Source organism: Triturus cristatus, chromosome 3_1 (genome assembly GCF_964204655.1).
Source record: "Triturus cristatus chromosome 3_1, aTriCri1.1, whole genome shotgun sequence".
NCBI classification, from domain to species: Eukaryota; Metazoa; Chordata; class Amphibia; order Caudata; family Salamandridae; genus Triturus; species Triturus cristatus.
Window position 1 is genome coordinate 356300453 of NC_140583.1, and position 25062 is coordinate 356325514.

The 25062-nt window shown below is 44.0% G+C and overlaps 1 protein-coding gene across 3 annotated transcripts in view; it reads right to left on the reverse strand.

The window, feature by feature from the left end:
- Nucleotides 1-25062, reverse strand: part of MYZAP (myocardial zonula adherens protein) — a 476299-nt gene that overhangs the window by 280370 nt on the left and 170867 nt on the right. For all 3 annotated transcript variants that reach the window (XM_085644097.1, XM_085644095.1, XM_085644096.1), the window contains exon 4: nucleotides 13355-13516. In XM_085644097.1, coding sequence (XP_085500223.1) covers nucleotides 13355-13516 — 162 coding nt within the window. The remainder of the gene's footprint in view (nucleotides 1-13354; nucleotides 13517-25062) is intronic.

A 25062-nucleotide genomic window follows, 5' to 3' on the forward strand; every position in this document is an offset into this window, starting at 1 on the left:
AGTTATGATCCAATTACGTCTTGTTCCTATATGCAGCCCAACAATAAAGGTTTGCAAGTTATCTATGCTCAGTGTTAGGTGTGTGTACATGAGAATAATAGGTGTACTCCCCATCTAGGGGATAATCAGCCTTCCATAAAAAAAGCAATATTCAGTTTGTCAGCCATACAAGAAATCTACTGGCAGCTTGTTTTGCTGTGGTCCCCTACAGTGGTGGAAACCGCACTCATTCACCATCTAATCTGTCTACTAGTATTATGTATCTGTCTCATTAATCCACAATGCATTCCTCTATCACAAAGTACACACTAGGATTTATTAGGGCAGCTCTAGCAAACATTAAGTACTTTGTAATATACATGTGTCCTGCCATCTTTTTAAAAATTATTATTTATTTTAACTTCAGCCCTTCAATTTTGCCCATGTGAGTTTCATGCAAAAACGCAGAATCAATCCCTCGCATTTTAAATATGAATATATGCTGTATATTTTTGCTATATTGCTCAAAGTTCTGACATTCCAGGTGAGCACGTTGTAAACCGTTATCTTCATTGGGTTGTATTTCTTTATGTTATGCTCGTCATCAAAAAGATTATGCTAGATAAAACCCTTTTGTTCTCAATCAATTAGTACCATGCTGTAGGAAGCTGGCTCTGTATATACTCTACCAAAGTGAGTTATAGTGTGCACAGAGTCCAATGGATCCCCAAAGGTAGGCAGATGTAAAAGTAGATAATACCTTACTCACTGTTTGAGGTAGAATGGGCGAGTAATAAGGCTTTATCAGAGGGTAGTCCTAAGAATGTACTGCACGCACTCAGGCAAGAAATTATGTCACACACTCAATGGCTGAACTCAGACCAATTTGTTTGTTTATAAATATTATTTAGTGTTAGTTATTACTAGAACCAAACCAAAGGCAAAATTGTACTCTCAAAGGCAAGGTATCACGAATCGGCATTTGTCATCAACTTGTTTTTTGTTACAGGTTTTTAAACTTTGGCAATAAACACTTGAAACTACTTTATAGTTACTTTACTTACTCAGAGGTATCTCTGATAAATTTCCTAAGAGAAGGGAAGGAAATTAATGCGGTTTAAAATACAATTACAGTTTTGCAGGGTTACTCACGAGACTCTCAGTCCTGAAAGAACAAAACTGAGGTTACTGTCCGTAAGTAGGACTGGATCAGATGCACACTTGGTTCCCACCGCCAGCTGCACAGAGGAGGCCAGATGCAGAGTTCAGGAACCCCACATTAGCGAACAGGCTAAGCAAGGTCGTTGGTGTGTGGAGCAATAAAAGGCCCAATGGCCAGAACAAGCACTACATCGCCTCCCCCCCTTGAGTGGGGTTGGCAAAGGTGGGCCCACCTCTCTTCCTAACTTGGTTTTCCTGACCATTCTCCCACCCAAAGTGGGGTTCAGAACCAGTGGGAGTCAGTTACTGGGAGCAGCAAATGGCTGGGTTAGCTCACAACGGTAGCAAGCCTTTGAAGCTTCCCCTTCATGGACCCTGCTCATCCTGGGGGAGGAGGTTTGGCACTTCGTCCCAGGATGTGCTTTGTTTCAGGACTCCGAGAGCAGCTGGCTCCCAACCCAGGGGTCCAGAAAAATGTCTGGTGGTGGCGGCTGGCGAGCAGCCACTCAGCCAAGACACTAGAGTTGGGTCGTTTTCAGGGGGCATCTCTAAGATGCCCTCTGAGTGCATTTTTCATTAAATCCCACACTGGCATCATAGTATAATGTGTTGAGAAGTTTGATACCACACTTAGCAGTTTTCAGTAAAGCCATAATGGTGCTGTGGAGTTCATAATGACAAACTGCCAGATCTTGAACTCTTTATGGCATTGCTGCACTCATAATGTCTAAGAATTGACTTAGACACTGTAGGGATACAGGGCTCATGCACCTGTACCCTCACCACTGGTATTTTGCACCCAGCCAGAGGGGTGGCTTACCTATGCCAAGGCAGTGGATTGTAGACATGGCACACAGGGATGTGTGCCATGTCGACTCGTCACTTTGTTCTGCACCAAAACACGCATCCTGCCATGGCTGTGGAAGTGTGTAAAGGTACAGGGCCTCTAATGTGGCACAATAAGTGCTGCAGCAATTAGAGGCCTTCCCTGGTCACAGTGTACTTGGTACCTGTGGTACCTTTTATAAGGGACTTACATGTGGCCAGAGAGGTGCCAATTGGGTTTTGCAACAGTACAGTTTGGGGAAAGAACATAGGCCCGGTGTACCTGGTTGGCAGGAACCCAGGGCACACTCAGTCAAAGTACATCAACATTTAGGCAAAAAGTGGGGGGAAACCATGCAAAAAGGGGCACGTCCTAAATGCTAAGAGTTGTTTTCTCTTAATTCACATGATGTCTATGTTGTAGGACTTATACTGAAACCAGATATCCACAAATTACCCCAGGTGCATCAGAGCCCATGTTGACAGAAACATTGCCTAGTTCTTTGGCTGCTACTAAATTCTCCTAATTTGTTCTTATTTATGTATCTTTAAATTAGAACACTTTCAAGCAGAGGTGTGCAATTACTTATATTACTGGAATCATGAGGCTCCATATGTTTTAGTGCACTAGTTTGGGCTCCATTTTTGCTCAAGCTCACCTTGATGAGATGTTGTATCCTAGAACTGTTAAAAACAAAACATTTGAAACATACTGCAGTTAAGGCATATATGGGATAAGTCAAATATTTCAATAGGGGAGGCAGGGCACTGGTAAGGAGATGAGTCAAACTCTAGACTGTGAGAATCAATGCCCACAGGGATTAAATCGAAGTTTAGATCAACTAGAAATCCACATTATCCGCCCCATGAAAGGTTTTCCCAACAGAGAATGGATAAAATACCCCCAGCAGCATTTTCACCTTCCTCGTCACCTACTTTTACCTCCCAAAATCAATAAAAATAGCAATGACACGGTCAAACCAGCTTTTATCAGAGTCGACTCATGTGGTGGTGTGATCTCTTTCTCAAATGATACACGAAGATGGCCCCCTCACTGACCATGTTTACGGCAGAGAGCAGTATTGATGGTTTGAGATGCAGAAAAATGGGTTTGCGAAAGACAGTAAAGGATGTAATTGTATCTCTATTATTCCTAATCAGAAAAGTGAACATGAAACATAGGTCGATTCTGGGCCTAAAAATAGTTCAACAGTGTTAAGAAAAAAATCCTAGTATTTAGATGGCTGGTCTATACTAGTTTAGAGAGCAAACACAATCCATGCAAAAATGTTTTTGCATTTGGTGTGCTGGTGTGCGGGAACTTTTTCCTCTTATTTTGTTTTTTCTTAAAATAGGGTTTCTAGTTGGCTAGGGTAGGCACCCCATGCTTACCACCTGAGTAGCTTGACAAAGCAGTCAGGCTTTGGCAATGTATAAATAATTTGTACATAGAACACACAATAACAGTAAAAACACTACAAATGGACACCACACCAGTATATACAAATAGCCAATATTTATTTAATCGAAACGACCAAAATGACAAAGTCCCAGCATACGCAAGCATATTTCAAAAATACAGTTCCTTGAAGTGGATAGCACCAACCGGCGCTATCGTGATGTCATGACCAACAGATCCAACAGTTCAGTCCAACCTCAAAGGAGTCGAGGGCCGGTAAGGGCGTTGGGAAAGACCCACAAACAGTACCTTTGAGTTGAAGAGGCCTTGAGGACCTTGCGGTGAAGTGCTGCGGTGAGGCGTCAATGGAGTTGCGAAGCGTCGGTGTTGCAAATTGGAGCAGAAGTCGGTGAGTCCTTGAAGTCACACACATTGCAGGTCGAACTTGGTATGATTGAAGTCAGGAGCACTGGCGTAGGCGGAGATGGGACTTGGTGTTGTCGCGGGTGGTGCGTCGTGCTCGTCATGATGCGGTGTCCGTGGCTTAGGTGCAGGTAGCGATGTGGCATCCATCCTGGAGCATTGGCACCAATGGCACTGTTGTCGGCAGCCCAAGGCGAGGCAGTGACCATGGCTGTGGTGCAAGCAGTGGAGTCGGTGACATTGATTAGGCGTCGTTGAGACCAACGTTGCAGAGCAGTCGGTGCAATAAGGCGGTGCCCATGGCCACAATGCAGGCAGCGGCGTCGATGTCAGCGAGACGCGTCATCATTAGTGAGACCAGGGCTGCGGTGTCATCAGGGTTGGTGCTGTGCTCTCCCAGCGAGCGATGACCACGACATTGGTGCAGGAAGCTGTATTGGTGACAGTGATTGAAATGTACAAGAAACACACAGAAGGATTGATATAGTATATTATTATCAAACAATGAGCAAAATATTTACTGTTTGTTTCTCAATTATTCATACAATGGGTCAACAATTGCCACACCTAATCAAAACGAACAAAAGGCTGTCCGGTAATTCAATTGATAAAAACAGAGCGTTAGAGCGTGAGCATAGTGACTTCGTGAGTATAAGACAAAAGTGACAAAATCTGTGTATTTATACATAAGTGTGACATAATACTGTACATATATTTACAACAAAAACAGGTCCAGTTACAAATTCAAAACATTTGCCCTTAGCCTAATGATTGTACAGATTCTGTGCTAGAAGGGCATTATCAGACATGGATGGACAAGAAAACCGTCGATGTGTCGACCCCAACACACAGCCTAAGTTGAGGAGGTCAAAAGCGGGTCTTCATCAGGACAGGAGTAGTGTAGGACAGCCAGATATTAGAAGGTAGGCAGACTCCCAATTGACGAGTTCGGCCTAGAGGTATAAGGCACCAGTGGAATCATCCATCTGGAGATCCATAATCGAATTCTGAATGTCTAGGAGAATCACAACACTCAAAGCCAGATTAGCGGAGGTGGATCGGATGAGAAGTTGAATGACAAATAATGTTGCACTTGTGGTCAGTGTAAATCTGACAGAATCACGCCCAGGCACATTTCCTTGAATCCGGCCGCCGTCATAATGTCAAAAGAGACTGAATGATGCCTCAATCAAACAGACACGCCGCGTTTGAAATTTACTGCTACGTATTGGTGTGATTCTGTCAACCAATACCGAACAGCCTTTTGTTCCTTTTCATTAGGCATGGCAATTGTTGACCCATTGTATGAATAATTGAGAAACAAACAGTAAATATTTTGCTCATTGTTTGATAATAATATACTGTATCAGTCCTTCTGTGTGTTTCTTGTACATTTCAATCACCATTTTAAATATAAAGAATTACAAAGAAATTGCTGTCTACCCGACAGAACCGATTGTTGTTTTTAGTATACATGCTGAGGTTCTGAGGGATACTGGGTTACCCCATTGCTTTGCACATTGTATTGGTGACGGTGCCAAGCCCTTGGAGAAACCTGAAAAGCAGGATCAAAACAGCAATGTCCAGTTCCTTCACTGCTCACAGACAGAAGCAGCAACTTCAGGCCAAACCAGCAAAGCAAAACAGTAAAGAGGCAGTACATCTCCTGACAGCTCTTCAGCTCGTCTTCTTGGCAGGATCCTCAATCCAGAAGTGTTCTAAAAGTCTGGGGTTTTAGGTCCAATGCTTATATCCTTCAAAGAAAAGTCTTTGTTGCCCACAAGATCCTGCCTTGCTCTGCCTTGGCTTCAGACACTCTACAGGGGTGCAGAGACAGCCTTGTGAGAGGCCAGGCACAGCCCTATTTAGGTGTCAGAGACAACTCCTCCCACCACCCTAGCTCAGGATGGCCCATCAGCCTGGTGAAGGGCCTACAGGATATGCAGGGCACACCTCAGCTTCCTTTGTATGCCCGTCAAGAGTGAATGCACAAACGGGGAGGTGGAGCTTGCCTGTCGTCAAGATGGCGGCAATCTAGGCGAGCTCTCCCGATCGCCATCAATTATCCTGCATAATCCTCCTACAAATCCTGCCGCTGTGTGGGGAATATTGTAGTTGCTGCTACATGCTATCGGATGAGCTAACCACCATCTGAATTGCAGCTGCTACTCCGGAGCTGTGGGCTGTGACGCATCGCGGGCGTTGGAGCGTAGGAAGTTCCCCGGCTGTGTGTAGACTTGCCGCGTTCCTGTCGGGTACACGCTTTCTGACTAGAAGCGTCCAACGAAGACCGTGGCGATGTGCCAGACACCACACGGTCTAATGTAGCTGACCAAGGAAGGGCGCGTCTGATCTGGCATCGGAGATCGAGAGCCTGAACTGGGGACTCGTGCTGCATAGCTGGAGACCGCGGTAAGCGGAACTGTTGGGCAGAGGCACAAATTATCCGGCAAGCAGCCCGCTACCAATAAAAACCGGACCGCAGGGGCCGTATCTTCAGCGGTATTTAGCCAGCAAGAGGCCACTTAGTACAATGACTGTTGGCTCAGAGCGGACGTAGGCCTGCGTGTACTACAGTGCGGTGGAGTCTGCAGGACGTGAGCCTTCATAAGTGTGCAGGCTGAGATTGGGCACATCTTAAACATTCGACTATTCAGAGCGCACTCTCGGAGGAAGCAATGGAGTGCGCATAACATGAGAATTAGTGATCCGGTGTGCCCATTGGTCCTGTGAGTGCGTGATGAGACTGCAGTGCCTGCAAACAGAAACACTTGGGTAATAACCACTCCCCCCACCCCGCCATTAACCACAAGAGACACTCGGAGAGTGGCAACAAAAGAGTTCGGGTGGCGGCCATTGATATCTGGCCTGTGCCTAGACCTTAAGCAGTGCTAGACATCCGAGCGCATATTGATCTGTACCAGTGCTACGCCCCGACAAGTACAGTCGTGCCGCAGCGGCACCGCCATCATGGGCAAAACAGATTAACTTTAGCCCAAGCTGCAATGCGACATTTGCAAAACCCCTAGAGCAAAAGAGCCCACGCCTGTCGAACATGATCCCGCCTCGGATGAACCAGACGCTGCTGCGGACATAAATATGAAGCAGGCGTTTCGTACAACCCAGCAAAGTCTCTCTAAGATAAACAGCAAAATAGATGCGCTCTTATTCCACATGGACAGGATGTTGGAGAGACTGGATAAACATGGAGGCAGACTCGACGTGGCGGAACAACGCATATCGGACGTGGAGGATGTAATTCGAGCTGACGCAGATACGGATAAATAGAGGGATAAAATCCTGCAAGCACTACAATCCAAGGCAGAACATCTCGAAGCGAGATCTCGACGAAACAAGACACTTGGTTCCTTGGCACCAAAGCCGATACTGGGATCTGCCCCTCGACCCATAATAGCAAGATTGCTTTCGAAAAGCCAGAGAACTGGGAGCACTTCGTCATGAAAGAATGGAATTGTCCCTGTTACCCGACTTCACTGTGCAAGTACAAGAAGCGCGTAGACTCTTCTTTCTGGTCAAAAAGAAGCTTTGGGCCCTAAACATGGAGTACAAAATACCATGATGGGAGGGGGTTCTTGCGAACTCTGCCATAATTAGAACACATAGACTGAGGGTGCCCAGGAAACTGGCATTGTGCAGTATGTTGGACTGCTTGATATGATCATGGGGTTTACTGGCCGTATGTGGTTCAGCCCCACACAGTGCCACGTCGTCAAAGTCAATTGTGATTATCAGTATCATATGGGTGGTGTAGGGAGAAAGACAGGATGGCAACATCTGCCCCCAAATGCATCACATCATTTGCATTGTTCTTTTCAGGGTACTATTTTGTTACAAGGGATGGGGGGACAGATCTGATGGCTGCGACTGTTGGGGGTTCTCATGGCGTGGGAGGGAACAGCAGTTACAGTAGAGGGAAGATGCGCCTTGAGGTAAAAACGCGACAGCAGTCACAAACAGTACATATTACAGGCAAGGGGAGTTTGTCCATTGAAATGTGTGAGTATTACTAATGGCTGAGTTAGGTGAGTCAGCGCAGGTCCTTCAACTCATCACCTGGAATGTTCGCGGATTAATTGATAGTAGGAAAGTTAGACGAGTGTGCGCTTAGTTAAAGCGTCACTCTGTGGCTATCGCAATTCTACAGGAGACACATCTCACCCCAGAGCGCAGTTGGGAAGTGCATCGCAAATTACAGGGGATCTGTTATTCTGCAGATTAAACATCCCATGCCAGAGGGGTTTTGATTTGGCTTGACAGGAAAGCGGGAGTGGAGATGAAAGGCTTGCTACAAGATCCACAGGGCAGGTATGTGGTGGCCCTTTGTAAGTGGGGATAGTTGAGGTTCCTCCTAGTGGGACTATATGGCCCCAACTACGATGATCCCCAGTTCTATACTTCATAAGTGGCCAGACTGGTTCAGTGGAAAGGTGTCTCACAGATTTGGGGAGGTGACTTCAACTGCATTTTAGACCCTAACATGGATAGAACCCAGGGCCCGCCCAGGCGTCCAGCAGCTATCGCAGTAGCGATACAGGATATAATGAACTCAGAAGGGCTCATAGATATTTTGAGACATAGGTTACCCTGTCAGAAGGGTTACACACATTATTCCTCTGTCTATGACACTCACACTAGAATTGACTACAGGCTAGTGTCAGGGGGGCAGGACTCTAGAGTAGCGGCCTGTGCACACTTCCCAAATACATATCCTGACCACTTCTCTGTCTGTCTTGTTCTACAATACAGGGCACCACGAATCCCACTGTCCATATGGCAATTTCCCTTTTCTGTGTTCAGAGAAGGTAGGGTGACAGCAATAGAACATTTCTTCACTGACAATGTGAGGACGTTATCGTTTGTCACGGTGGGGGAAACATTTAAAGTCTACATCAGAGGGGTGGCAATTTCCACACATGCGGATGCTCTGCGCTCCATTCGAAGCAGATTAGGAACACTGGAAAGGGAAATAGGTCAACTAGAACAGAGTATGACGGGCGAAGGGAGCGCTCAAGCTACCATCGACCTTAAAAAGAAATTGGTTGAGTTCATTGCTGAATCCAATGATGAAGTCAAGCACATGGGGAAATATGCAACGGCCCGCTGCTATGGGGAACAGGAATGGCCAGGCACCACTATGGCAGCACTATTGCGACCCCAGAGGGAACTAGATAAAATGGTGGGCATGACAAATGATGGCGGGGACCCGATAAGCACTCCAGACATAGCTTCCCATTTTCGATCTTATTATCAAACATTATACACTTTGAGTCCCTACAGACAAGTTCGCACTAGAAGAATACTTGTCATATATCAAAATGCCATGGCTAGGTGTGTGATACCGCATACTGTACGTTATGCCATAATTACTGGAAAGATTTGTATGTTGTACGGTATATTAAATCTGAAAATGTCAATAAAAATATGTTGCAAAAAAAAAAAAAAAAATCAAAATGCCATGGCTAGTACCTGAACATAGGGAACACTTAATAGCACCCTTAACATCTGATGAGATACGAGACACACTGCAGGGAATGGCAACTGGGAAAGCTCCGGGGGCGGATGGACTCTCGACAGCCTTTTAAAAGAAATTCCAAGATTTGTTGATCCCCCATCTCAAAATGCCATATGAAGAAATGGCATGCCGCCCTCTATACGTGAAGCGTTAATTGTCACCCTGTTGAAACCGGGTAAATCACATAGTACTTGCTTATCTCTGATTAATGTTGATGCCAAGCTCTATGTAAAGATAATGGCTAATAGGCTGGGACTTCTACTACCGGGCATTGTTCTGCCGGAAAAGGCGGGGTTTGTCCCTGGTCGTAACCTGTCTCAAAATCTTAGAACGTTGTTTGGTACTGTACAAAACTTGAATCCTGACGTGAAGGCAGCGGCAGTTTTTCTCGATGCCGAGAAGGCATTTGACTCCTCGGAGTGGAGTTTTATGTTCGCGGTGCTGCAAAAAAATACGAGTCGGAAATATATTCCTCCGTCTAGTGACAGTACAATACACATTACCCACAGCTAGAGTGAGTATAGGTGACAAAGTTTCCCAATCATTTGACATTACCCGGGGCACGCAACAGGGTTGCCCTCTATCCCCCTTATTATATGCGATACTGGCTGAACCATTGGCTTGTGCCATTCGTGAATATCACAGGCACAGGGGGCTGAGGTTCCCCATGTACATGTTAAACACATCAGCCTATGCAGATGACACCTTACTATACGTTTACAACCCGGAAGTGAACCTTTCCCTATAATGCGAGAGGCGGTACAATTTGGAGGCTGCTCTGGGCTGCGGATAAATTGGGATAAGTCTGTCATTTTCCCTCTCACTCCCAGCACCACGAAACCGAACATGGAGTTCCCGTTGCACTGGACCACGGATGCGGTGCAGTACTTGGGCATTCAATTTCATACAGACCCTGCAGGAGTGATGCAGGAAAACTATGGAAGAGCCACTCAATGGCTGACTGCAGATATAGATAAGTGGGTTAAACTTCCAGTGTCCTTGATGGGAAGAATTTCTCTCTTGAAAATGGTGGTCCTGCCGTAATTCCTTTTCCTATTCCAAAACATACCTATTCCCCTGCCAAAACTCCTCTTCAAAGGCTGGCGTACGCAGCTGATACTTCTCGCTTGGGCTGGTAAACAGCCCTGCATTCGGTAGTAATCACTTACTCTGCCCTACGAATTGGCTGGGCTGGGAGCGCCGGATTTGGAGAAATATTAAAGGGCGGCGAATAGTACATTTACCCACTACTGGATACATGGCCCACAAGACATACCTTTTTTATACCTGGAAAAGAACCCAGCGGCACCTCTCTCACTGCCCCAGACGCTCACACAATCTACTCATCGGAGACCGCAAATCTTTGATTCTATAGCTGTTAGCTGTTACTACATAAGCCTGGCAGAAACTATTATGCGTGCAGCGGGAGCCTTTTTATATGCTCCAGAAATGCCCCTCCAGTGGTGTTTGTGGTTCCCGATAGGCCAAGATGCTGGGGCGAGGCAGGCACTGCAAACCATAGGTATTAATGTGATGGGTGATTTTTTCAAAGACGGTGGGTTGGCAACCTGGGAGGAGCTACAAAAGCAAGATAGGCAACCGGCGGGCGCAGTGTTATTTCACTTTCTCAGAGCTAGGCACACGTGGCACACCCTTATAGGCAATGACTTCCTAGAGCCGCAGATCATGGGGGCACTTACTTTGTTTATTAAGACTGAAGAGCCTTCTAAATTGATCACTACATTTTACACTAATTTACAAGACACACGCAAGTCTGAAGTCCTACAAGTTCGACTGGAATGACAGCGTGATCTGGGTGCTCCTCTTAGTGACAAGGAGTGGCAGTATTGCTGCGCCTGCACCCGATCAGTCTCACTTAATGGAAGGCGCAGACTTCTCCACTTTGAGTTTTCGCACAGAGCTTAGTGTACCCCTGAGCGTCAGTTTCAGAATGGTTTAACAGAAAATTCCAGCTGCCTTAGATGCGGGGTGGAGGGCGCAGGGTTCTGGCATTTAGCCTGGCAATACCCGAGGATCTACCAGTACTGGCGCAAAGTGTTCCCGGTGTCGGGGACCATCATTAGCGCAGATTTGGAACCAGACCCCAAGATGGCGCTCATCGGGTGGGATCTTTCCAATGACAAGCAGGTACGCCCGTTGCTGGCAATTGGACTCTTACTAGCTAAGTGCCGAGTGGCAATCCACTGGACGAGAGGTCCACTACCATGACTTAAAGATTGGCACGCAGACATGCTGTACTATACTTCACAGTCTGACACGTATAGCAAGCTGTTTCCTCCCAGAAGCCATCCCAGGGATTATTGGGAGCCATACAAAACATATCTTTTAAGCAGATCTGGTGAGGCCTTGTCACAGGAATGAGGAATTTAGTCAGATGAGGCAGAACTACACCAACGTGATCAACGAGCAGGGAGTTGAACTTACATGAGATACTGTTCTTTAAAGGGACACAATAGCACCATGTGGGATACCATACCACTCAAAGACAGAATTGTATTGCTGACACTCCCTGAATGCCTGATTTATGTTTTATGGGAAATTCTTGACTTGTTGTACTGATTTGATCTATTGTACTGATGCACCTTCCAACGGTGTAATCATGTTCTAAAGTGCATGTAATTGTTTTTTGTTTGTTATAGAACCAAGCAAAATAGAAAAAGAAAAAAAGAGTGAATGCACAAACATCCCAGCTGACAGTCTGAACCAGGCGTTGATTCCACAAGCAGGCAGAGGCACAGGAGGGTAAAGCACGAAAATACCCACCTTCGAAAAGTGCCATTTTCAAACACACAATTTAAAAAACACCTTTTATAAAAGATGTGTTTTAAATTCTGAGCTCAGAGAGCCCATAATCCAAATCTCTAGATCTTCCCAATGGGAATTTAAACTTCTAAAATGTAACAAGGCAACTACAATGTTAAACTATGGGAGAGATAGTCCTCACATTAGTGAAAAACTAAATTGGTAGTATTTCACTATAAGGACATGTAAAACACACCAGTACATGTCCTGCCTTTCACATACACTTCACCCTGCCCATGGGGCTTCCTTGGGCCTACCTTAGGGGTGCCTTACATGTAAGAAAAGGCAAGGTAGGCCTGGCCAGAGGGTGCACTTACCAGGTCGACATGACAGTTTAAAACTGCAACCACATACACTGCAGTTGCAGGACTTTGATTAACAGGTCCAGTGCACACAGAGTACACTGTACTAGGCACTTACCAGTAAGTCAATATGGTAACCACTCACTGTTACAATTTACACAGAGAGCATATGCACTTTAGGAATGATTAGCAGTGGTAAAGCGCCCAGAGTCCTAAAGCCACAAAAATAGGTCAGAACAAATACAGGAGGAAGGCAAAAGATTTAGGAACAACCCTGCAAAAAAGGCCAGGTCCAACACCTTTCATTAAACAAAACCTATTGGATTGCTGTTTCATTCTATGGGAATTTCCTATGTTATGGAGCAATGCACAAATGTGACTAAAAGGAAAAGCAACAAACAGATGAATATTGATTAATATAGGAATCATTTTAGATCATGTGCTACAACTGATGTTTTTCCTAATGATCTTGAGGAGAAAGATGTCACAATTACACACATTATATTCAATGTATGCATTCCATGTGAAACTGAACACCAAGTGGCTCCCTCAACAGGTACAGTTTGCATGGAGACACCATCAGTGATGTGAATAGCTTCTGTTAAGCAGTATATGAATGGCACAACCAGCCCATTTGGTTTTAACATATTTTAAATAGATTTAGACTTTAGATGCTTAATATCATGAACCTATAGTTTAGCCTTAAATTACATACTCTTGGGTTTCATGTGCCTCATTACTTCCTATGTGCAGATAACTAAAAATTACCACCAGTCCTCCTACAAAAGAATCTAAGTTCAGATAAAAACCCTAGAACATTTTTCTTTTGGCAGAAGTTTATCATTATACATAAGTGTACATATTACAAGCTAGGTATGTATTTTTCTTAAGAATAATCAAGTGACTCACATCTTTTATGTAGTTCATCTCTTCCTTTAGCTGATGAGGAGACCATTCATAAACAACCACTTCATTCTGATGCTTACTGTCCGAACGATGTACAACGCCATATACCATACCATGGGAAGGTGATCTGGATGAGGACCCCTCTTTTGGTACTGTGTATAGGTGCTGCAAAACCAAGAATTAACAACTTATTATTGATGTAAAATGAATATAGCAACCAAACAAAATTTAACATACTTCAGAAATCAATTTGTGAATAGACTAAGATATTGGTTTCCTGCAGAAAGTGTTCACTTCCAAAATATTAATCATTTACCAATTCATTTAATTTTGTGTAATTATTTGTATGATAATAATTCTGGAGGCTTTAATGTATTTGGCCATACCAAGAGGGTCCTCTTAAAAGCAAGGCCAGCAAGGTGAAAAAGGCATTTAAAGTTGATGATATAATGATAAGGAGTTGACAGTGGGAAGAGGCCAGGGGGAGAGGAGGAGACCATTATGGGTTAGCCTCCACACTAGTTCGTGAATCTGTCATTATTTGTTTGTTTTGAATGAGTTGAATTTGGAAATTGCCCTTAAATCATATACAAGGTCATTGCAGAGTTGTCCTCTGATGTAAAGGTAACATGTATGTTGTTTTTGGTGAGGGGAGTGGGGAATATGTGTAATATTTATGAAATGTGTTTACTTTTCACAAACCTATGCATATTACATTGTGAGAAAATCTCCCAATTTTGCATGGTCAACCCATGATACATTTTATCACTGGTTTTTAGACTCCGCACATTGGGGCACAGCTGTCCAGTGCGTCTGCTCTTACTCCTAAAACATGTAGAAATTAGTTAAATACGCTACAGGGAAAATTAAATGTCACCTACGGACTGTAGCACTTAATGTGCCATCTACTAGTGTGAGTAGAAAACATAGCCTCAGGTTTTCCATTGTACCCTCACTGCCACAGTTAAACCTACAGTGTGACTTGTTAAAATAACCATTTGCGACAGCTAAACTCCCCATTTTAAATATTAATAAGTAACCCATATGTAGGTCTTATAGCCAACAAGGCAGGGTGCATTGTATTTAAAAGTGAGACATGTAAACAATTAATGTCAACATGTCCCTAAGTGACAAAGTCCATACAGCTATTTTCTTGGTGGGAGGCCTAACTGTACTATGTAGAAATGGACATTAAAATACTAAACCTGCTAACTCAGGAATGGAACCAGCTGAAAAATAGTTAAACCATTATTTTCAATAGTTATTTAAAAACAAAAATGGGGAAGTTGGATGTTTAATAAATATTGAGGAAAAGTGACTTTTAGAAAGTTACCCTTTACCTGCCAAGCTTGCAGTGGGCTAATTTGTATTAGCTTTACAGCTAATCTGACTCTTGAGGTGTGAAATTCCCTCAGGAGCACACAACAGGCTGACCTGAATGGCAGAGATGACTTCTCTGAGCTCGATAGAATGTGCAATGTTGGGGCTGTGTCCCTCCTGTTGACAACCCAGCGTCAGATCTTGCTCAAAAGGTCGATCTGAAGCAAATGCAGAAGTTCTGCACCCTTCAAAGAAAAGCAAACAGGACGCTAGGACAATTGTTTGGTTCTGCCAGTCTGGTTGCAGAAGGACCTTGCTTTTGTACTACTAGACTTGTGTCCCTGGGTTTGTTGTAGGTACAGTGTCTGCGTTAAACAAGATTTTGGTGTTAGATATGAGAGGACACTAGGATTTCCATAGTGCACCCCACATGCACTTGGCATCTGTGAACTGTGAGAAGGACGTGATGAGGATAGAGCCCCCTTCCATTCAAAATCCAAGGACAGTACGATATCCAAGGGTCATAAGTCTGATCCTGTGGGTGGCTTCAGGAACATAGTAAAGGCTGAAGAGGACAATCCTACGAAGAATCCTAGCTGACCAGTGTTAACTACAAATGCCAGGATTTTGCTGTTGCCATCCACCTCGTTCCTGGAGTCTCTAAATGCTCTTTTTGAGGTCTTGGGGGCCTTGGCAGTGGACATACTCCTATGATTGTCTGGGTATCAAAAGGAGTGAATACGTTTGGGAACTTTTACAAAACTTTTTATTCCAGAGCACCAAGGGAACTGAACCTTTCCTTAGTAAAACAGAAAAGTCTCTTTTCAAATTGGAACTTTCAAACATTTTTGAACATCACTACTTCCAGGTCCTAGGCAGACCAATTTACTAGGTGTATCTGATGCGCTACATCGCGGTGGGCCTCAAATCACAACTAGGTCCAAGTCTATGAAACCTCTAACAACCACTTATGCTTTGCACTTTTTGGCACTATTTTCACTTAAATCATTAAAACTTCATATCACCACTAACCCTGGGCGTAGTGGGCGTAGTGGGGCTACGTGAAGCAGCGCGTAGTGTGGCAAAATCTAAGCACACTCGCGCGCTCCGCGTAGCCCCACTACGCGCCGTCCGCCCTCATTTTAAAATACCTTAAAGAATGTAAAAAGTAAATAAAATGACCTTCCCTGCAGTGCGGCGTCCCGGGGCTCCCTCTTCTTGCTTGCCGGTAACTTCTTCACACAAATTCGCATGCGCGGATGCCAGCGCATGCGCATTTCTCGTGAGACTATTGGGTGGTTTGCTAAGAGAGAAGCCATCTAGGATATTTGGGGCCTCTGAATGATCAGGAAGAGTGTGTTGCTTTTCATTGGAAATCATTTGTCTATTTTGGATAGGAATTGAGTGAAGATTTTGTTGTTAAGTGATAAAAGTATTGACCAGGTTATATTTAGGGTTGTTAAAGAATTAGCAGAATGCATCAATTTTTGTTCCCAGATTATAACTTTATGCATGCAGTATAATGTTTGCTAACTAATGTGTTATCGCTGGACCTGCTACCTACCACAGCCAGGAAAACCATGGTCCATGCCTTGGTGACATCAAGGCTGGACTATGGAAATGTCCTCTACTTGGGAGCTTATACTAAGTGCATTCAGAGGCTACAACGCATCCAGAATGCGGCAGTGTTAGAACCGGCGGTCTCTAGTTGGCAGAGGTATACACTTCTGACAAATAGGGACCCACCTTCTCTAGTCAGGGCAAGGGGTTTACACTCTCAGATAACCCCTGCTTACCCCCTTGGTAGCTTGGCAGAGCAGACAGGCTTATCTCAGAGGCAGTGTGTTAAGCATTTATGACCACATATAGTAATAAAGTGAATACACTACAAATGGACACAACACAGGAGTTATTATAAAAAGAGTATTTTTATATAAGGCTTAGCACAAGACCAAACAACGACAAAAATATACCACAATCTTAATAAATTCTCTTTGGAAGGAAAAATAATAGTTCAGGTAAAGTTTCTTATTAGGAAATAGTTCTTTAGCATCAAAAATAAGTATTCTTCTGAAAACACAGTTCTTGGCAACAATGTAACCCCCACAGGAGTCACACGACGTCGAGTTTACGATATTCCCAAGGTTCAGCGTCGACCGCGAGGAGCGCTACGTCGAGCCTGGAGTTGCAACAGAACCCACAAACACAGTACCTTTGGAAATGAAGAAAACGATGATCCACGGCGTCGAGATGTCGGCGTCGAGGTCGGCGTCGATCATGCCTCGGATTCGGGTCGATCCGCAGCGGCGTCGAGAAGTGTCGAGCCGGAGCAGCGCTCACGGCGTCGAGAAGGGCGTCGCGTCGATGCAATCAGCAGCGGCATCGAGACGGGGTCGCTTGGAGCTGGAGCCGAACTCACTACTCACTGGCGTCGATACCGGCGTCGATCGGGCCCGGCGGCCGGCGTCGAAGGCTCGGAACACTGGAGCCGTTACTCACGATGTCGAGCTGGATTTGGCGGCGTCGGCGACGTCGAGACTGCAGACTTCCCCTGTGCACTGGAAATAACACTTTCCAGCAACCAGCAATTTAGTAGAGGGTGAAGTCCTTTGGCCCTGTGACTTCAACAGGAGGCTGGCACTCTTCCAGCCCTTGGAGATTTTCTTGCAAGCTTGAGAGTACACACCAAGATCCTCTCTCCTTGTCCCTTGGCAAAAATAAAGAAGCAGCTTCAGGTTCCCCCCAGCAAACAGCACACGGGCGGAAGGGGGAGGCAAGTCCTTGGATCAGCAGGCTTCTTGTCCTTGGTAGAGGTTTCCTTGTCAGAAGTGATCTAAGTTCTTTGGTTCAGGGTTCCTTCTCTTATACCCCTGTTCTGCTTTGTTCCCTTTGTCCAAGCAGGGAAATTCCCCCCATACTGGGTTTGTTGTGGGTGTTGCCAGGCCAAGGCACCTGGCCTATTCACTGAGCAGGGCAGGGTCATCAGCCGCCCAGCAGGAGGTGGAGCCAATATTGTCACTGGCAGGGGCAGGGCTATCAGTCGCCCGGCAGGAGGTGGAGCCAGCATTGTGTCAGGCAGGGCAGGCTATCAGGGACTACTCTTCCCCCACTCGAAGTGTAGATGCCTCATGCACCCCACACTGACTCATTCAGACCTCTGGAGCCACCCAGCCCCTGACACACACACCAAACCAGCAGAGACCGGTGGATAGTTGGACAAGAAAATAGCCACTTTCTAAAAGGGCTATTTCCAAACACAGAATTTAAAAACCATCCATCCTAAAGGGTGTGTTATTAAATTCTGAGTTCAGGGATACTAAACTCGACCTGCTACCATGCTCCCTGAGTCAGATAGATTATAATGGAGTTAATAATCAGTCTGCTCACTCTGGCCTAAGGGAGGTAGGTAGCCCTTCAATAGTGAAAAACGAAAATGGCTGTAATTCACTATTAGGTCATGCCACACACATCAGGGCATGACCTACCTTTTACCCACAATGCACCCAGCCCTAGGGCCTACCATAGAGGTGTCTGAAATGTGGCAAAGTGAAGGTTGTAGAGACTGGCAAGTAGGTTTCCTTGCCAAGTCGACATGGCAGTCAGGGACTGCACGCAGGCTCTGCGGTGGCAGGCCTGGGACACATTTTATAAGCTGCTTCTGTGGGTGGCACAACCAGTGCTGCAAGCCCACCAGCAGCAGTTAACTTACATGCCCTTGGCACACGCGGTGCACTAGACTAGGGTCTGAACAGTAAGTCAACCAAGCCAATCATGGTAACACCAATCAATGTATCAATTTAACATAGGGAGCTCTTGCACTGTGGCACTGATCAGCAGTGGCACAGTGCCCAAAGCAATATTCCAGCAAAAACATCGTAAACAGAGGAGGCCAACAGAAACAAATGGAGGAGAGACTCATGCCAATTATGCCAGGTCTAACAGGCAGCTTGCCTGGTTTTGATGCTGCCCAAGAGAGCCCCTTCCAAGAGGGCTTTGGCCACCCTGCATTGGCTTCCTATTAAGGAGCGAATTCTGTTCAAAGCGCTCTGTGTGAGCTATCGGATTTTACAGAGGAAGGGGCCCACCTACCTCCATAACCTCCTAACCTCCAATGCCCCTACCCGTCAATTAAGGTCTAGCGGGAAGGGGCAGGTCAGCATACCTACCATCAGGAGAGCAAGGATGGGCGGGCGCTCCTTTTGCTTTGTGGCTGCACATCAATGGAACAAACTCCCGTGGAGGCTCAGGACGGAGACCTCAGAGATGACCTTCCGTAAGGAGCTGAAAACGTATCTTTTCCCCTCAGAATAGAGTAGCAGGGAGCTCACACGGGTAGGGTCTGTATTTCCACAAGGGTGTCTTAGGCCTCCGCAGCGCGGGAACACACTAGCCTAGTGTAACCATGCACTTTATAAATTTGATTATTATAATTATTATTCTCCTGAATTCTGTAATGGAAGTTGGCTATTTCACTACGTTGCTTATGTTGTTTCTTTTTGGAGTTACTTAATTCATTTTTTTTTAAACGAACTCAGTAGTGAGTCATTTATTACGGTTAGTACAGGTTTCTAGATTTGTAGGATCAGGTCAACAGTCGGTTGTACGTGGTTGTAGGAAAGGTTAAGGGAGTTGTCTGTAGGAGAATTATTGTATGGTAGTGGAAGGAGAGAATGTAATACTATATTGCAGTGAAGCTTAGTCACTCGCCATAAATTCCCTCTCCTTCTAAAAGACAAAGCGTCTTATTTGGATTTGGGGGTGATAAAGGGCATTCGGCAAAAGGTGTTAGATGTCCGTCTTCCCTATTAGGAGTGCTTTGACGTTAGTGGTGCTCCAAATACTGCAGAAGGGACATTTGGTGGATTTCACATTTTGCAAAACTCTAAATAAGGCCCAAAGACATTATAACAAGCCTTCACTGACAATGCCACCATGGCCTCGATGTCCATCTATCCAAACTTCAGGATATTATCCTTCTGTGTCATATTAAAAAAATAATCAAAAAATAACTTGTTTGGCAAAACTTAAGGGAGGTAGACCAATGTCAATTGCTTTTGATTCCTAACGTTTTCTTTTGGTAGATCTTGACTGGCTCACATACTTATTGTTTTACTCGAACTTGAGGTTCGTAACAATAGGTCCACCTATCTTAGCCTATGTTTCTATATGAGATGTGGCACCCACTTACATGACCAGTAACCTGCGTTGTAAAGTGATTGGTACTCCTTGAGGAACTTATACCTATATTATTTTACTCTGTCTTGAAATTGGTTATAGTGGGTCAACAGTTTGCCTGTATCTATACTGTGTAAAGCAGCTTGCAATGGGACGTGTATCTTGACTTTACGAGATACTATATTCTAAAGCACTTTGCTCTCCAATAGGTCTAGTCCGCATTATAGAAAATTGCTAAAAATAACTGCTGTGGGTTGATCATCAAACTGTAAACTTAGTGTTTCATTTCATCTTAAACAGATTATCCTGAGCACCACTATATGTGTATTGTAGAATTAAAGTCCAATCCGTCTTCTTTCCAGTTCGATGTTTATTTTCAAGATACTTTCTTCAAAGATCACAATTATCCTCTCTTGGCATACTATAATGTTCTTCATATAGCCAACACGTGTTTCGTCAGACTCGATGCGTTTGCATCTGTGACTTCATCAGGGATCTCACAATCTCTCTAGTCCAGACGCCAAGCAGAACACCAACGGGAAACGAGTGTGGAGTACTCTCTGCCACTCAGGCCAGAAGGATTTTAATTGGGGTATCTATTGTACTGGATGGGGGACAGGAAAGGAATGGTGAAACCTAAATAATTATTGACGTCTGGACTAGAGAGATTGTGAGAGCCCTGATGAAGTCAGAGATGCAAACGCATCGAGTCTGACGAAACACGTGTTGGCTGTATGAAGAACATTATAGTATACCAAGAGAGGATTAATTGTGATTTTTGAATAAAGTATCTTGAAAATAAACATAGAACTGCAAAGAAGACAGATTGGACTTCCCTGTCTCTCTATTTCTGTGCAACTCTGTAGAAACGAAGCATGCACGATTGACTGAGTGAAACCGTTATCTATTGTTTCCACGATTCTGAGATTGTTCTGATTCTAAAGGGAAACAAAGTTGTCATGTTTATGAGGTTGTCAGAGACAAATCCCTTCTTGTATATTCGAGAAGTTTCTAGTGACCTCTGAGTTAGCTGGCAAACACAAGTAATTAAGTTTAATATACTCGATAGAGACATACTGACCTTAGTCCTATGTCAAATCTATAGTGTATGTTATTCCAATGCACAGAACCTATCAGGGATATAGGAACTACACTACATGGTGCCCAACAGTTTGGTAAGGCACTAATTTAATTCTAGATATTGAAGTAACTCAGTGGTGCTTTTCTCAGAGACCCTCTACTCATAAAACTCCATAAGACGTCTGCAGTGAGTAGGGATAATATCCGCCATAGCTGAGTAGGACGAAAGTCCTATGTATTATCTGTTTGGTTTTGTTAAACGTTGAAAGGATACAGTGTTCCAAAATATTGTGCACCTTTTCTTTGTTTCCTTGAAACTTGCTCTGCATTTTTCATTTCAAGATGTCCGAAAACAGCACAAACACCGATATTGGTGGAGCTGCGGCTGACCATGTTGCAGCAGCTTTTAATCGTACAGGTTTTCAAGAAACCGACGAGGATGCTATAAACATCCATCCAAATTTAAGGAGAGCCATCACTCTAAAACTTTTAAAACATGGTCTAGAACAGTTTTCGTGATAGAGGCACAAGAATCTCACCAGACAGAGGTATTCTATTAATGGATAGTATTCCCAGAATCAAATCCAGTAACACACTTGTTTCACTTCTACAAAGAAGATGAACCACCAGAGAGATATATTCCTTTCGAGGGTATTGAAATTCCACTCACATACCAGGAGCATGAGCTCTGGTTTAAAGGCGCTCTAAAACATTACAATCACATTACCAGGCTCGGTCCTCTAGGTAGACCAGGAGCAACATGGCCAATTTTAGCCAGCTAAACACCTGACCCTGACATTGAATCAATGTCAGGCGAGGAATTACTTAAAAACATACAAAAGCTAATAGAGCTATACAGTTAAACCACAACTGTCTGAAAGTCCTGATAAGGTCTTTTCAAAAAACACTCCTACCTCTTCTAAAAAGAAGTGGGATAATAGCAAACAGAATTCCAAAGAGAAGCGTTCTCATTCCCGAGGCAGGTCTCCTCCACAGAAGGAGTCGTCTGAAAGGAGGTACAACCTCAGGAATAGGGATAATTTTAGAAAAGCTGACAGATATCAAGATAATGATCAGGGATGTGGAATTCCTATAGCCCGACGCCCGGGACATATTGTTTGGGGTCAAGGGCAACAAGTTTCCATGTGTATTTTGTCCTTGGGACAAGTAGGGCCAACCCCCTACATCACAAACCCTTTGACTGCCAGTTTATAGTCCCGCAAGGTGGATCAGGGAAAGCATTGCCTGCAGTTAAGGTAATATTTGTTTCCATGTTTTAACGCTGTTCAAACTTGTATTTATGGTTCATAAATGCAAAACCTCAATTATTAGGGTGAGCGATCTAAGTACATGTTGTAAGCTCAGACTACTACTGACAGTGGTTAAAGTATAAAAATGGGTGCACACGCTTTCATTGTTTAGCACTATGAGGATATGCATACTGCTCCCAGAATACTCTGATTAGATGCAAATATATGGAGAAGCTTGAAAGCAAGATCGATTATTCTTAGCTTTCAAGATAAAATGTTCACAAAAAAAATAAAAACATTTAGCTAAACTACTGTAACATTTTAGGTAGCGTTTTTCTGCAGCATCATTTAGTAAAATGTGTTGATGCGTGCTAGTATTTCCCAAAAATATTCATAACGGAAAATCACTGTAACCAGTTTTAATAAGATTATGGGAAACAAAAATAAACAAGCATTGGTAAAGCCAATTGGTCTGAAATTGTTGGTCAGTCTTTTGGTTTTATCAATGCGTGACTTGTTTTGGCATGTTTTTTGTAAAACCTTATTGGTGTGGGTGCTGCTGGGCCCTCATCATTATAACAAACATTGGCAAAAGCAAAAATCGTTTCGGTCTCAAAAAGCACACATTGCCACAGTCGTACCTGGCACTGAACAAAACGACTGTGCGTCCATTATGCTCCTTGTGAAAGGACAGAATGCTGTTATTCACAGTGAAGCTAGCCAACTGACATTTTAATAAACACAACATGTCATGGTTAACGCCAGACCTAATTAGGGGGCCAATTATTAAGTAAAGTCGCAAAATGCACTTATTTTCTTGCATTAAGTGCAGATATGACTTCCCTGAATTCACAAGACTTTACAGAAGTAGGCCAAGAAATAGTACTCCTAGAAAATATTTGTGAACTGCATTTTAGCATGAGCAAATATGCATGTGTAGAATTGCTCATGCGAAAATCCGAGCGTTTGCAAGTTTACTTCCCCTCCAAACATTTTTTTCCCAACCCAGGAAGAAGTTTTATGTCTGCCATTGTCAGGAGTAAATATCCAACCTTTCTCAGTATGGGAAAAGTTTAGAGAAGAGTTGGTGAAAACCCTTAAAACATGCTAGTTAGTAGGTTTGCACAGACTCAAAAGGGCATTCCAACCCTGAAACTGTTGCTTAACTTCGGCACCAGTATATAGATCTGCGGAAACGTGGCAACATGAGGGAATTGCTAGTATTCATACCCTGCTATGGAAGGAGCCCTGGCATATTCAGAGAGGCTATTTCGGAGCTCTTATATAAGGGTATTGCTGCCATAATTTGTCACCGCATTATATGGCACAAAAGGGACAAGTGGATTTTGTTACAGGACAAGTAGATTTATGAAGTAACCTGCCCCATGGACAAGTAGATATTTTATTAAAATTCCACACCCCTGATGATACACGTTCCTCTCGTACCTTTCAGATATCGTTACAGACATCCGAAAGAAGAGGACGGTCAGAAAACAAGGAAGAACGCGTGAAGTCCAAAGACTATCAACACGTTCAGAAAAATAAAGCAAAACCTCAATTCTCCAAGAAAAAGGTAGCAGGTCTGAAGATCAGACATGCCGAGAATACTCAGAACCCAACTCAGGAACGGAGAGTGGGCCCAGACCATGCTGGACAGTGCAGCAGAAGTTACAATAGTTCGCCAGAACCTGAAGGGACTTCTGGAGACAGTGGACTTGAATGAAGACATACAAGTTGAGACTGTGGACACCAGAGTTAGTTCTTCACATAGGCTATATGAAATAACACTCTGGATGGAGGGAGACATACCAAGAAAAGTGAAAGGACTCTTTTGGGAGCATCTTTCAAAGGGTTATGATATACTTCTAGCAGAACAGGACTGGCCACCAGAGTTTGTCAGGGAGTGGACATCATTATGCCAGTCTTCTCCAACCATATTCCAGTTCATTTAAAATATATATTAGCCAGGAAATGGGCATTAGCCCAAACCCCAGCACTGTATAAAAATCATGTAGGATGGCATGAGGACTCACCCCACCATAAAAACCAGTTACAAAATCAACCGACTGCACAAAGGCAGTACCCAGTTAAGCAAGAAGCTATAAAACAGGTCAGGGAGATTTTAGATCAACTTGAATATCAAGGGATGATTGATTGATGCACCTCATCAATGAACAATCCTTTGTTTCCTGTCTCCAAACCAGACAATACATATCGTCTAGTTTTGGATTACAGACACTTAAATTCTTGTTGCAAAACATTTGCAGTGCAAAATGAACACAGTACAGCATTAATGAATAATATTGTGCGTAAAAAATATAAAACCACATTTGACATTTCAAATGGTTTCTTTTGTCAAAATATTGCACCAGAAAGCAGATATTTGACCGCTTTCTCAATAATGGGGACCCAGCGTCAATGTTATCGACTGCCCTAGGGATTCAAAAACAGACCGGGGTTATTCTCAGCAAGGGTAACAGAGTTACTACAAACTTATGATGACGAGGCATTGTCATATGCCGATGATATATATCTGACAGACGATGACCTGGATAGGCACTTGAACAGGGTGAGCACCATAATATTGGGCTTCGCCTCAGAGGGTTACAAATTCAACTTTAAGAAGTCAAGAATTGCCCACATCAACGTCCTTTTCCTAGGATATGAACTATCAAGTGAAGGCAAAAGCCTTGCAGCCAACTTTTTAGAAAAGTGTGAGCTGCTCCAACCTCCACAAACGCGCAAATATTTACAGTCGAGTCTAGGTTTCCTGGATTTTGGAAGAACTTACATTTTAAATTACGCAGAAAGGGTTAAACCTCTCTATGAATTAATCAACCTGATTTTAAAATCACACATTGGACACAAAAACACACAGAAATGTTG